This window comes from Fringilla coelebs, assembly GCF_963513975.1.
Source record: "Fringilla coelebs genome assembly, chromosome: 8".
NCBI classification, from domain to species: domain Eukaryota; kingdom Metazoa; phylum Chordata; class Aves; order Passeriformes; family Fringillidae; genus Fringilla; species Fringilla coelebs.
Genome location: NC_140066.1, coordinates 7988760 through 8003596, shown reverse-complemented (window position 1 = coordinate 8003596; position 14837 = coordinate 7988760). Strand labels below are relative to the sequence as shown.

Genomic DNA, 14837 nt, shown 5'->3' with positions numbered 1-14837 from the left:
CTGTATTGAGCTAGTATAAAAGAATAAGAAAGAAGAACTGAGTCATTATATCTTTGGTCCAGGTGAAAAAAACCCATGAAATACAGACCACAAATAACTAACATTTTCAAAATAGATCCTGTTAAGCCCTTAGTTCCTATTATTTGAAAGACCAGTAAAGACCCTCTTTCTTTAACACTTTTTTTTTAAACAAGCATTTCTTTTCATGCCCACATCTTTATAATACAGCAAAATGGTATGTATGGGCCAGATGAGAAGACTGTCTCTTCTCTGACACTGCCCACCAGCCCCTGAGCAGGGAGAGTAGGAATGGGGTGGCATGCAGGACACCACTGGAACAGCCACATGACTTTCAACAATCTGTAGTTCATGCACTTTTCAAGCCAGAGTTTTTCTGTTTTGTTCTACTGCTTTGCTTGTAGCACCAGCGCTGTTTTGTCCCATTTCAAATTCTCTATAATTGACCTAAACATTTATTCAAAGGACTTGAACCAAACTTACAAACTCTGCATATACCTGCAGTACCTCCCTGCACAGGGAAAGGGGATGGGCTCAACTAAGCCTGAGACAGTGAATGATGTGAAACAGGATCCCTTTGAACATGCTCTCTCCCACTCTCCTGTTCTAGCCTTGTCTCTTCCAGCTCTAACAAGCAGAAGCTCGTAGGGCACTCCCAGGGCAGATCTGGGGTTGATCTCACAGACTATCAACTCTATTTGCAAGAGCCAACATTAACACGGTAAGATCTACCAAATATATTTGCTAATATCAGAGTTTCTAAGAGAAGAACAACTCTAGTGTCAGCAGAGTTGTTGGCAGTAGCAAACAGGGACATGTGGCCTTACCTGAGACTGTGCATTGACATTGGCCCGATTTGTAACCAACACTTTGACGACTTCTGCTTGTCCAGCAAGGGATGCTATGTGCAGTGCTGTGTTTCCTTTCTGGAATTAGAGACAGGGACATTTGAAAAGAGTACAAAACCTGAGCCTGAATACATAACAATACCATCAAGAACATCTTCCGCTTCAGAATATAGTATTTCTTACTAAATACCTCTAATAGGTGTGTTATTCTAGAAAAGATGGCATGGACAGAAACCAAAACAGGAATCTACAGTTTGTTCAGTAAATCTCCTCCTTAGCAATCTGTGATATTTACTATCATCTACTATAATTGTTTCTATTAAGCAATTATTGAGACTCCCCCACCAACAGTGGAAAATGGGCAGTTGCAGCAGTCTGTAATCACTTGGCCAACACCTCGTGCCCAGGCCAGCAGTATGCACAAGGGAACAACCAGACAGGCTTGACTGACCTTTGTGGCTGCATCCACACTGGCACCTCGCTGGATCAGCTCAGAGACAACCTCTACATGCCCTTCTTTGGAAGCGAGATGGAGAGCATTCAACCCATTCTGGTTTGAAAAAGAAAAGCAATTAGAAGGATTACCAAGTGTTTTCCAGTTTACCAAGCATATGAGGAGACAAGTTATTACCATCCCACTGAGATGAGCTTACAAAAACTAAGGCAAACTTCACAAGAATTAGATTATAAGGACAGAGTAAGAATTAAATCAAGATATATTGGCTCTGGGGTCTCTAATTCTGCGTGCTGTTCCATGATCTAATGCAATACAGATGGAATGAAAGATAAGGCAGCATATTCTCCAAGTGCAAGTGAAATGGTGCCTGGGTAAAGGGTTTAAAAAAAATAATAATTGTATACGATACGTAAACATGGTTTATCAAAAAACACGTAAATTATTTTTGACATGAAGTGCAAATATAATGAGAAATCTGAGAAACAGCAAGAAAGGTATTTATCCAGAAAATTTGACCAAAATATTCTTCAACCTGATTTGAGATGTTGATGTCCACTCCATTTTTTAAGTAGTCAAGAGCCTTTTCCAAGTTGCCAGCTCGAGCTGCTCTCAGGTAACTTGCATTTGTGTCAGACTATAAGAAAAAAGGAGAAGTCCCATGAGAAATTACGGCACGGTATAAAAACACATTTCAGTGGCAAAGAAATTATTAATGATATGCTGTACATCCACTTAACTAGACATGAAAGGATCCCAAACCACCTTATCAAATGTGGGTCAAACCCTGAGCAGGCAGCAGGAGGCTTGGCTTCACACATGAACATGAATTATGGAGCAGTGTCTCACACGCAAGGCCAGCAGCGAGGGACACATCTGGCACCCAGTGTGGCACACAGCCATGGGGAACCTCAAGACTGGGCTGCAGGGAAACCGTGTTGTTCTTCCTCAAGGTGCCACACCACTTCCAATGTCCAAGCTGAAAGACCCAACCAGTACTGTGAGAACTAATCTGAGAGATTAAAAAAAAATTTCAAAATACTCAACCTTGAAGGACTGGGTTGGTGGAATGAAAAACCCCATGGTTCTACAAATGAATGTATTATAAATTTTCACATCTTCTAACATTTTGGTTTATTTTCTCTATTCTCCTTCATTTTATGGCACATTTTATTGACACCAACCATTGTCCACTTTCAGTGAAGAAGCCAGACATTTCTAGGTACAGTGTCATTATATAAACTGCATTTTTCTTTTTTTCAGATCTTGCATTAAAGATAGTTACACAAATTTACTTTATGATGACTTCAGCTTGAATGTAAGGACAGCAGAAATGTTGGTTAAGTCATGACAGAATCACTGAGAGGAAGACCCATCCCCAGAGGGTTTTAACAAGTTATGCAAATATCCAGGGAGGACAGTTTAGATAATGCTGATCCTGCCTTGGAGCAAATGCAAGAACTGGGTTAGCCTTAGAGAGGGACAAATCACACAACCTTTGATTTTATTGCCACAGCTTTCCCTGGCATCTTGGGCAGTCAACATATTTTTCGTGCCCTCTTCTAGACTGGTAAAGCAGGAGTTGTCTGTGTTCTTTCCCTCTCAGCACCATTTCACCCCAGGCTTACATCACTGCAGCTACCAGTGCATTGAGATGTTTTAACATTTTGAAAGAGTGCAACAACTACCTTTACACTAAACAATAAAGGCAGTTAGTGCTAAGAGAAATAAGAACCACCCTGGCACCGAAGCACAATTACTTATCTGTTGCTCAAATAATTTACTTTTTTTTTTAAATACCAAATTTCTGGATTTGCTAGAGTTTTCTCCTCTCCTATCAACACAGCCACTGCAAGCTGGATGCTGTGCTCAAGAATTGCTCCAAACCCATCAGAAGCCTCCATCACATGCAGGATGAAGCAGTGTCAGGCATAATGACAGCAAAATGCTAAGTGGGTAGGAAATCTGCTTTTCTCCTTGTACCCATACAAGCTACAAGACCATTTTACTGCTACTTCCAATAAACAAGCTCTCCCCTCTAAGGAGAAAATCATTACTTATGAACTCATTTTCTCCTGAGTTTTGCACACTTTGCATTCCCATTTGCAGTGATAAGTCACCAGCTTACAGCCTTCCCTGCTCTTTATCATTCTTTTCCAAGTATGCCAAGCTCATCATTACAAACCAGCTTCTGCAATGACCTTCCCAACAGAAAATCCCCCAAATACTGGCGTTCAGTTAGGCTTTCTCAAAAATAAGGTGCCCCTGCAAAGTAAACAGTCGTAACTGTAAAGACCATGGGCAAGAAAAGCTGCCTTGAGAGCTGCTTTCATTTGGGAGATCATCTGAGTTGTGCAATGCAGATTATTACAGGAGACAGGTCATATTCTCAGCGCTTAGCAACAGCAGTCACTGGGGTAAAAAAACAGGTCAGCATTTTCTCAGCATTACTAAAGGTATGAGGGAGGACTCAATAGAGCGGGAGCCTTTTTGTCAGAGGGCAATGGCATCCGTGTTTGGCACAGTCAGCAGGGGGACCAGAATTAACATCAGCTGTTTACAGCTGCTCTGGGTGGGGAGGGGATGTGCCAGAGCCGCTGGCTCTGGAAAATCAGATTCTGGCAGCCACATGGATACAGCCAGACAAGAAGCACTGCTCCTCTGCAGACACGTCCCAGTCTATTTGCTCAAACAAAATGGAGGGGGAGAGGCAGAAGCAGCAATAAATATTTGATAATCACATTAATCTCTAACTGCAATTTCACTGTGGAGGGAGAGCAATGCCTGTGTCTCTTACAGACTTGGGCATGACTTTTGGACTTAGGGGTTCTGAAGACTTAACAGCTGTTAAGCCTTGGAAGCACTCACTAACAGGAGGAAGGATAAAGTTCAGGTCACAGTCCCAACCTGAGGCCATATAAAAATGTCTCAAACCAAACTATCTCAGGTGCTGCACAAATCCACTCCTGAAATCCCTCAAGCTAACAGCATGTCCTCCTTCTCTAGTCATCCCTCAAAACTCACTCTAAAGCAGCTACAAGCATCCAGCCACACCAGCAGCCAGGCTGCCATCCCAACTGTGGGGCTGGTGAGGGGCTGGGCCCAGCATCCTGCTCACCTGTCAGCCTGCACCAGTAACCTAGCAGTGGTTACTGGTTAACTGTTACTGGTTTCCAGTTACCTGAACGTGATGTGAGCCAATGTGCGCAAGTGCATGGGCTACCTTAGCACACAGGGTGTAACACATCCCTGTGCTCTGAGAAAGGGAAAACCTTTTTTGTCTGATCTTGGCTGATGCTCCCAAGCCCAAAGATGAAGTTAGCTCACCCCTTCTGGGCAACCATGCATAGGAGCTTTGAGATTTGCACAGAGGGTAACAGACTGAGGGTGTGCAATTGCACATTAAGTTCAACAGGGTTTCTGGGAGTCCCTCCATCCATTTCCACCTCTACCGCAAGCAGAAACAAGCAGTAACATTAGACAGAAAACACAGACAACCTTCTAGGAGAAGCTTCCACTTCCCCTATAACTAAGGCATTACTTCAGACCTACCCACACAGAGGAGAGACTTTCAAACTTTTTTCTGTCTCACAAAATGTCTTGAGTATCCTTGTTAAGACACGTCACTTCCAAAACCACAAGAACCAATAAACACTCTCCATCCAAAATGTAAGAATTGATCAAAAACATCAATCCAAAACTTTTACATTTCTGAATGCAAAATTTCCCAACTTTACATTTGTATTTAAGCCTAAATTTGTCAGTTGTTTTTTTTTTTTTTTAATGCCTCAGTAGTGTAGAAAAATGTTACTTCAATTGGCACTGTTTTGTTTAAAAAAGAGCCTCTTGGAGTCCCTGCTAGAGCCTGTAAATTGCCTCAGAATTATCACAGACAGAAACAGCACCAGAGCCTAGGCTCAAACCAATGGAGGATTTTAAAGATCAAAGAAGTACAATAATAATGTTAATAAATATTTATCTGGATAAATCATTCCTGAAGCCTGTGTCAAAAAATGATAAAGGACCTGCTATATGAAATGCATTAAAACCACAGTGGGTGGGGAAAGGATTTTGGGTTTCCAACTATCACCCAGGACACCCATGTGCTCCTGTCTGTGGACAATTCTTCTCCATATGCCCATTCCCATCTTCCACACTAGCTGGCATCTGAAAATAAGAACCCCACCCAGACAGAATAGACACAGACACTGTCTACAGGATATTCTCCCCCCAGATCTAATAGATTTATCCTTCATTAATTAAACCTCAGCATCCTGAGAAGCATTCTGTATGCTTGCGGCCAGTTCAGATCCCTTTCTCTTTTTCTGTAATCAATCCCAATAAGAAATGGAGATGAAAATTGGCTTTTGATACTCCAAGGTCTGGACAAATATCATGAGAACAACAGGCATGGGACACACATCAAAGCCCCCTGAATCTCAGCTGCTCTTGCAGTCAGCCACAAAGATTGCAGCCCTTCCCCTGCATTTGCACTGGGTCCCTGTTGTCAGGCTGCATCCCCCCCCAAAGCCCTTACCTGCTCCCTCCTGGGCTTCCTGTGGCTGCTACCTTTTCAAACTCTACATGCAGATAAAAATTAAAAATCAAGATTTTTACAAGTGTTTTAATTCTTGGAGAGACAAACTTCAGGTCCTGTGCACAGCATTTAGCTCTTAAATAGCTATTCAGAGAATATTTATTAAACAGTGGATTTATGGGAGTACCAGTACTGGTGAATGCATAACACCAAGCTTTTTCTTCACAGATGGTATGATTTCTCCCTTCTCTCCCCATACTTTCTTGGAAGAAAAAGGGACTGTTTCTAGTTTTAAGAAGTGTGCAAATGTGCTCAACCAGCTAATGAAGGGATGTTTTATGCAATGTGTATTTCTTTTAGATTTGTGTATTTCCCTTTAAGGTACACCGGTATAAAAAATCCCTCTCCAATGCACAGCAGGCTGATGAGCTTGCAGACTGCCTGTAGCACACAACAGGTTTTCCAGTCTGGAGCTCATTTTCAACATTCATCCCAGGGACATCTCAGGAAAGGGCTGAGGCTGAATAAGCTGTGCTGGCAGCAGCACCCCGTTTGCCAGCTCTTTTTTACCTTATGGTCCCCTAGTCCTGCCACAAGATGAAGGGACCTGAGAGCTGTTTCCCCATTTTGAGGAAAAGCTACATGAATTAAAAATATTTCTATTACAGCAAAGACTAATGCCCAAGCCACTTGAATATTACCTTAAGCCTCCAGAAAATGTTGATGCTGACTCATACTAGCAAATACATATTCACTCTTTAAGTGCTTCCAGTGAAGTAAGAGATTATTTATCATGGCTAAAGAGAAAAAACTATTAGCAAATTTTCACTGACTGTCAGTCCAAGGTCTGGCCTGGCTTTTCCATGGCCCTAGAGAGGGTCCCTTAAGAAAACAGAGAATCTGTATTATTGAGTGAACCCTCTAAAGTGCAAAGCCATTCTTTTTAATGTGCACAGGCCTCCTCCCATACTGGTGGTATTTTATTATGCTCATCTCTCTTTCCTTTGTGTTCTGCTTACAGTGGCCTCTTTTTCAGATTAAAAATCCAGTCTTTTTTTCACATTGGGAGCAGGGTTTTGTTTTTCACTCCATCTTTAACAGTAGCTGTTGTGAAGGGAAACCCCCAGCAGGTTCCCATTGTGCCAGAGCAGGATGCATTCTGGCTTGAGTCCCAACAAAAAGATGCTAACCATGCCTAACATTTGTTGTGGGGAGAGGCAATGACCTCATTTTAAGGGATGAACTTATGTTACTTCCATTTGGAAATGTGCTCAACAAAGAGAGTCTTTGCAGCAGCATGAGGTGACCTGAGGAAATGGATGATAACATTTTTGTTTATTTTGATAAGGGTAGCCTTACTGCAGCCATTGGCTTTTTTTTTTGCTCAACTCTGATGGGCACTAAGCATGACCCCAGAAATGGGAGGACCTTGGCATTTCTTAGATTTTGCTCCTATGCTAATTTAGAATTTTCTTCCATGCAAATGTGTTATCCCCCACTGGGCAAGCAATGAATTTTTATTCCAAATAAACTACAGTGGCCAATTTACAGGAGTGTCTGACCCACATGAAATAAACCAGTGACATCACTGTCAAGGGGAGCCTCTTCATTCATCCTCCAAGAGGGTCTAATCCCTTTTATCTCTCTGCTGCTACCTTTTAATGATATCACTATTAAAAACTTTCAATTGTATCCTCTTTATTAGAAAGGGGGCTGATTGCACTGGATGAATGATGATCTCTGTGCAAACAAGTACTCACACTTTACATACCATGCTACCATATGTGTTTTCTCCTGATAAGGATGTACCAGCCTGGGGCCAACTGATATCTGCAGTTGTGCTGTTAATTACCCTCCAGAGACATGCTTTTGGGATCACAGCTCTAAACACAACCTCAGGGCAACAGGAAAAGCTCCACTCCAAGTGCCTGACAATTCAGAGGACACATCTTTTGGCTAGGGAAGGCCAGCTGTTTTGAATATGATTGCAAAAAGAGAAACAACATAATTGCTAGTCGAATACCAAATTAATCCCTCTAATTGTTTGCCCTATCACACAGTTTAATCATCAACTTTCTTTGATCATATTATTGTATTGTGCATGATAAAGGAGCCAAAGATACGATGCTATTTGCAACGTCTCCATAAAGGGCACTTTTCCAACTAGGCAACTACAGTATGTTTTCCACAGGTTAAAAACCCCACTGGTGTTAGGCTGTGTGAAACTTCCTTCTTGGCCACACTACTGGAGACTAAACTTCTTGTATTTCTGCAAAATATGCATGTGAATCTACAACCAACTGCATTTTCAGCAACTGAGGCTCCATCCCTGTACAGTGATCAATCTTATCATGCTTGTAGAGAAAAATGAAACATTTCCTGAAAAAAACACATCTAAGAAGTTCAAAACAAAAGTGGAAAATGCACTTTAGATGCAGGTCCTTCCTTCTAGAAATCTTTGGTCAAAGTAGGAAAACATTCATGCAAACAAGCCTTTTTCCTTACTAGACCACAGGAGAAAGTTCAGGTTTAGTAAAAACCATTTCCAAGATGCCTTGGAGCTTTCTCAGAGTCTGCCTTGGCAAAATGCTGAATATGCACCCTGCTCCCATGAAAAATTAACCACTTGGAGTGGAAGGTGGCTCCAAAGGACCCAGAGCTTGAGATGTCACGGCTGGCTGGTACATCCAAGAACACTTCACAGCTTCCAATCAGTAAAAAAGGTGTTTGTGACTGCCCTGAACAGCACAGAGGGGTCTAGAGCACGTTGCTCACTTGCAGTGACAAACACCTGCTGTGGAGCTGTGATGCAGCTTTCACACTGTGAAAGTTGCTTAGACTTTGTGCATGCAGCCTCCTTCACTCAATCCCGTGATTTGTGACACCATTAATCCCACCTGGATGTAAATACCTGAATGTCTGCTTCCTAAGAAAGCTCAAGTACAACATAGAAAGGAAAAACAGTAGGTATTCTTTTGATTTTCTACAAATAGCAAAGGGGGTTGCGATTTCCAAGGCACAAAAGACACGGAGTCATGGCAAATTCTTGCCTAACATCCACATATAATATCTATAATATGTTGAATGCACCATCCAAGTTGAAAATGCCCCTAAAGGTGTCATCTCCACATTATTTACTTGCCAACATAGATACTCAACAAATACAGAAAAACTGAACTCAAATTCTATACAAAATTATGATCTGACAACCCAACCAAAACCATCTGAACTGAGATCAGACCTGTCCCACAGGGACAAAGTTCAGACAGGAGGTGAAGGTCTGCACTATTTCCATATGCTTTGCCAGTTTGCACAGACAAAGTTTTGAGATTTTGAAGCACAGGTTTGATGTGCCACCTTCACCTGAAGAATTTATGAAAACAATTACTGGTATGAACACATTAAATTAGTAACACCAAAAGCAAGATCGAGGACTACAAAAATCAACATACATCTGCAAAACACAAGCAATCTTTCTAAATATGCAAGACCAACAAATTACAATAATAACTTTAATGGGAAAACAATAACAAGAAGTCTATAAAAAGACAATAAAGGTCTTTAATAGCATTTTTTCAGCTATCAGACAGCACTGGATGAAAAGACAAATGACTAGGTAAATTGGGGCACATTCTGTTCAAGACCCTAAGACTGGGATAATTCCTGGTTTTACCAGTGAATCATTGTACTCCATTAAAAGTCACAACCACTGTAAGAACCAGGTCCTTTGTGACCAACTCACACTTATAAGTAATGAAAAGGATCTAAAGCATTAAAAAGCGAAAGATTTTGGCATTTCAAATCCAAGATTCATTCTCCAGGCTGAAGGTCTCAGCAGCTAGAAGTTTATTTCAAATTCTGGGAAGAAAGTCCTGAATCCATAATGACTCATCTCTCCCTCTCTTAAGTTTTCCTATCATACATTTACAAGTGAAAAATAAATCACTGGCTTTCATAACTGTGGTAGCAGTCTCTGGCACAAAGAGCCAGAGAAGGGCTGGATGTGCTTCCAGGGTTTCTTCTCATGTTTATATTCACCTGAAGATAATAACTCTCTTATGTGTCAAGCTAGATGAGATGCCATTGATCTCTTCCCTGCTATTTTCCTCAGAGGAGCTGACTATCCAAAGAGCAAAGATATAATTTCAGCACATCTCAGGCCCAAGTTTAAAGCCACTTCCATGCTAAAGTCACTTTCTTCAGATAACTGCATGAATAACATCAGTGAGTCCACCTCCTCTTCTCTTTGTGAATATCATTTTAAAATCAGGACCCAAAAAGGAGAGGAAAAGAGTTCTGCAACTCTTACCAAAATATTTTGTAAACTGCTTTTATTTGTCTATAATTTCAGAGGGGGAGGGGGCAGGGTTTACAAACCTAAATGAGATAATACCATTGATTTTAGGGGGAGAGATTTTTTTGACTACTAAAATATCATGTATATATGCTTCAATCAGATGTGGTGAAAGTAGTGGTACTAACATAGAGAAAACTACAAGTCAGGGGAAGTGTCATGCACATAAATTTCCTCCAAACATACTGCAGCAAATAAACTATAGAAACTATAGACCAGTTACATAATCTAATTAAGAGCTTTCAGTACCATGAATTCATAAGTTTCTATTTAATGTCTGCTTTAGAATTCAACTCTCATTTAAAACCAAATTGATTCTGCCTTGGAACTTGGAAATTCCAACTATCATTAAACAGAAAGATTTTGATGCTAACTGCTCAAGCCATTTCAGAGGTGGCAAAAATACATGCAGACACACACCAATTTATACTGCAAGCTTTGCAAACCCCAGATATAATTACAATTTATGCCTTTTTAGGTTTTAACAGCATTTGAATGGGGAATAGTTGTTTCATTTTATTTTTTAGAGATGTTTAATTTTATAGATTTTTTTTTTCCTGCAGGGGGGCATATAATTTTGGATTCTAACAAAACTTACAAACATTCATCATTTTGTGAGTGCCAATGCATAGGTTTCCACAGCAGGGATTATGACCCCTGTAAGGAGCAAAGAACCTCTTCCTTTTACACACCTGAACACTTTGTTGAAGGGTTTCTCTCTGGAGAACTCCACATGGCTGATATGACAGACAGAGAACCTGAAGGGCCAGTGGAAATTATCTAAAGAGCTTCTGAGTACTAAGAGGACTCAAGATTTGCAAAACAGTCATAAACCTGCTACCACTAAGTTCTTCAGGGGCAGTCAGAGATATCACATAAGGTCTGTCATAGCAGCTCACCTCAGGAGAGCTTGTAACATTTACAGAACCAGCTGTCCTGACACCTCCTTTTGAAATAGATAGATCCTGGTACAATGGCAGAGAATCAATGAAACCAAGAAACTAAAGTATTCAAACATCCTCCTGGAGCTAAAGACTGACTGAGGTAATTTGGTAGTTGAGGAGGAAGAATGCCTACCCATCATTTCCCAAACTCGTGAGGGCAATTTCACACAGGAGAGTTAACAGTGCGCCAGTGCAGAAGCTGAGCAACCTGCCAGGAAACAATTTGAATCTTGGCCTGGAGATGCATGAGACCTACTGGGGAATACCATCAGGGAATATTTCAGGCTGTGCTGGCTTAGCCATGTTCTTCTACAGGAGCTGCAATTCCTGGCTGACCATAGCCTGCCACAGCTTGTTTTCCATGTGAGGCTGCCGTGGACCTGACTCCAGGGCCATTTTGTAACCCACCACACCTCTGTAAACCACAAAGGCAATGCAGAGCAAGCCAGAGCAGGTGCTACACACACTGCAGCCTGTTACTGCTGCAAACACAGAGGAGAAGCCTTTCTCTCAGGTGTGGTGCCGTGGGATGTGGTCTGCATGGAGCTGTGGGGCTGGGAACAGGAGAGCCATCAGCCTCCACCCCTCACTGCACTCCCCCTCCCCTCCTCTGCCATGATTAAACACTGGCATTCACTGCTGGGAATCTGTGCAGTGGCATGGAAAGCTCTGCCATTGCATTTGTTGGGGCTGTCTGGATGAAATGTATTCAGTGGGGTGCAAACAGCAAACGTAAATTTCTTTACAAGTGTTTTGTTCCTCCCTCCACGTGTTCTGCGTTTGAAGATGAGCTCAGATTCCAATAGGAGAAGTGCTTTTTCCAGCTCCAGCACCGAAATCTGTGAGCAAAAATCAGAGCCCTGCATCTGCTATCGAAATTTTAAACTCTTGTTTAAAACTCTTAAGTCCTATATAAATACAAAAGTCTGTTCTAAAGCAGAAGGAGGAATCTAAATCCCTGTTTGGGCAAGGGCAGGACCAGCATTTACAGAAACAAACAGGTTGAAAACAGTGACAGTGAGAACAGCCTTAGCTGTATGGGATCTTTGAGATCAATGGAGGGAGAAAGAAAACAGAGTTCAGTTTCATTCTGTGAGAAAGTTACCAAATATATAGATAAATCACTGCAGATTGGGTGATGCCATTTTCACACAGTGACTTTTCATTTACAGAGGTGAACTAATATTTTTCTGGTTTTCAAAGCCATTGTGCATAAGAAAGGCAGGATTTGGCAGAACCATCACGAGGAATTGAATATCTCAGGAGAGACTTCAATTTTTTGAACAAAGTACAAACAGCAGAACTATTTTAATATTTTACCTCACCTTAACCAGATTTGCTATATTATTTTAATCCTAAAATTATTACTTCCTCTTAGCATCAGAATGAATGAAGTATGTTTGAAAAATGCATAATAGTTTAATCAAATGTAATGCTATAATACTAGTGAATTAAAACCTTCCAAACTGGCCAAAAAGACTTTACTCCTACTATATTTAACAGACACAGATTTGGAATTTGGTTTTAGTGCTATCATTAAAGTTAAGATCAGTTTATCACAGAAATAAGCTAAAACCAACCATACCAGCCCTATACAGTGAATCTCCCCCAGCATTTGATGATAGAATGGGCCATTACTGTACAGTGCTAAAGTATCACTCCTGAATTGCAAATCTACAGCATAAACATGCAGTGAAATAGAGCTTGTTTCTCTCTTGCCTCTCAGATATGCAGGGCAGCCTATGTAAGATTTACATAGAGGATGAGTACAAAACTTATCATAAAGGGAAAAATCTTATCAGCAAGGAAAACCTTAACACATATATACTCCGCCCTTTCTCCCCTGCTAAACCCCATTTCAAGAGCTGCTACACCTTCCCCAAACAACATCCAAATGAACAGAAATAGCAGTTTCTATACAGCTTGCAACAAACCCCTGTAAAGCAAGAGAAAATACCATTCTGGTGCAGCAAAGAGGGGCAGAGCATCCTGCAGACCAGCACATTGCCAGCGCCAGGGCCGAGGGCAGCACGACGTGCGGCTCACTCTGCTCGTCCAGCTGTTGCACACAGAAACGGGAGGGACTGTGCCTGTCGGGGTCTGTGCTGTGCTGCTGAGGCTCATGTGAAGCATCAGCAAAGATGTTTATCACCATAGAAATGGATACTACTGTGCTACAAAAGGCAGGAGAGAGTAAATAAAGTTCTGAGGACTGAACAACAGAGAGTTTAATCAAGTACCATAAGATATCTGAATAACAAGAGCTTCTTCAAAAAATTACTTCCCAAAAAAAAAAATCCCAGTAAATGTTTTCACAGTTTTGAAATTACTGGTGGAAATAAGCTTATGGAAAGAACATCTTCACTAGAAAACAACCAAACTTTTCAAAGATGCTTTTTAGCAGAGAACAACATCCAGTCCTGTGCTGACAGTAAGTAAACAACAATATACACATTTAAGGGGGCTCACTGCAGTATTTTATTCAGAACACAAAGCTATTGCTGACATGGAAATTAGCTATTAAACAGCTCTGTTCTGGCATCAGTAGTATCTTCAGCTAAAAAAATATTGCTGCTAATTAACATTTCCACAAAGCTTGGTACTCATCAGTACTAAAAACACAAATCCACTTTCCTGGGAAGCTGTTTCTTCCTTTCTCTGTTTTTTTTTTGTTTTGTTTTGGTTTTTTTTGGTGGTTTTTTTTTTTTTTGTTTGTTTTTTTTTGGTTTTTTTTTTTTTAATTCTGCAGTAGAGTAACCTAGAGAACTGATTTGGCTTTGTGGTTTTAACTGATGTAAATCACCCAAGCTATTGAAGCCCATCTGAATCGGGTTCATGAAGTACAGGGACGTCCTTTCACAGCAGCTTCCTCACTTGAGGAATTTTTAAATCCCACAGGGAACGCCTTGAAGGTCACTGGGGCTCTCTCTGAGGAAGAGTGGTACGGGTGCCTCCTTACAGGTTACTACCAGCACACTACTAGCACTACAGCTGGCTCCTCTGCAAGTTTAACTGAACCTGTGGATTGCCAGGAGAAGAGGTGTGTTATTTGAAAAATACACCTTTAAAGCACAGATTTTAAATTTTTTTTCCAAATAGAAAAGATTGGCTGAAAGACTTCAAGTGTTAGAAATATCTGTGCAACCTAAGGCCCTGATAACAGAACACAATGTTACAAAATGTTTGTGCAATTTTAATCAGAGTCTTCTACAGAGTGTTCTGAACACAATGTAGCCACTGGCAAGACAGAGAGAAAAAATAATTGCAATATTCTATCTGACTGCCACCTCAGCCTATACCATAATCCAGCCATCAGAAAACAAAACACACCAAACAATCCAAAACGTACCTCTTCCTACATCCAGCTTTGCCTCAAACAATCAAAGACTTAAAACACTAATACAAGAAACTTGATATGAAGATTTCACTCATTTCAGAATCCACAAATGCTTACTTGTTCTGGAAAGCATTCTCCCTCTTCCACTGCCATTTTCTGTGGCCAGATATGAAACCTGATGACTCAATTAGTTAACACTTTGGACACTGCACCATTGCTAAAAATAGCAGCCTCAGGAAGTGCTTCTCTTTTTTTCTTTTTCTTTTTTTTTTTTTTTTTTTTTAAGGAACTAAGCACGGTCACTTGTTGCACTTCCCTTGGCGATTGAAATGGCAAAGGACAAGT

At 40.9% G+C, this 14837-nt stretch overlaps 1 protein-coding gene across 1 annotated transcript in view; it reads right to left on the bottom strand.

Annotated features, from left to right (window-relative positions):
• ANK3 (ankyrin 3) overlaps window positions 1-14837 on the bottom strand; it is a gene marked incomplete at its 5' end in the record, with an annotated part of 192118 nt that overhangs the window by 135537 nt on the left and 41744 nt on the right. The window contains 3 exons of the mRNA XM_084210661.1: window positions 846-944; window positions 1318-1416; window positions 1856-1957. Coding sequence (XP_084066787.1) covers window positions 846-944; window positions 1318-1416; window positions 1856-1957 — 300 coding nt within the window. The remainder of the gene's footprint in view (window positions 1-845; window positions 945-1317; window positions 1417-1855; window positions 1958-14837) is intronic.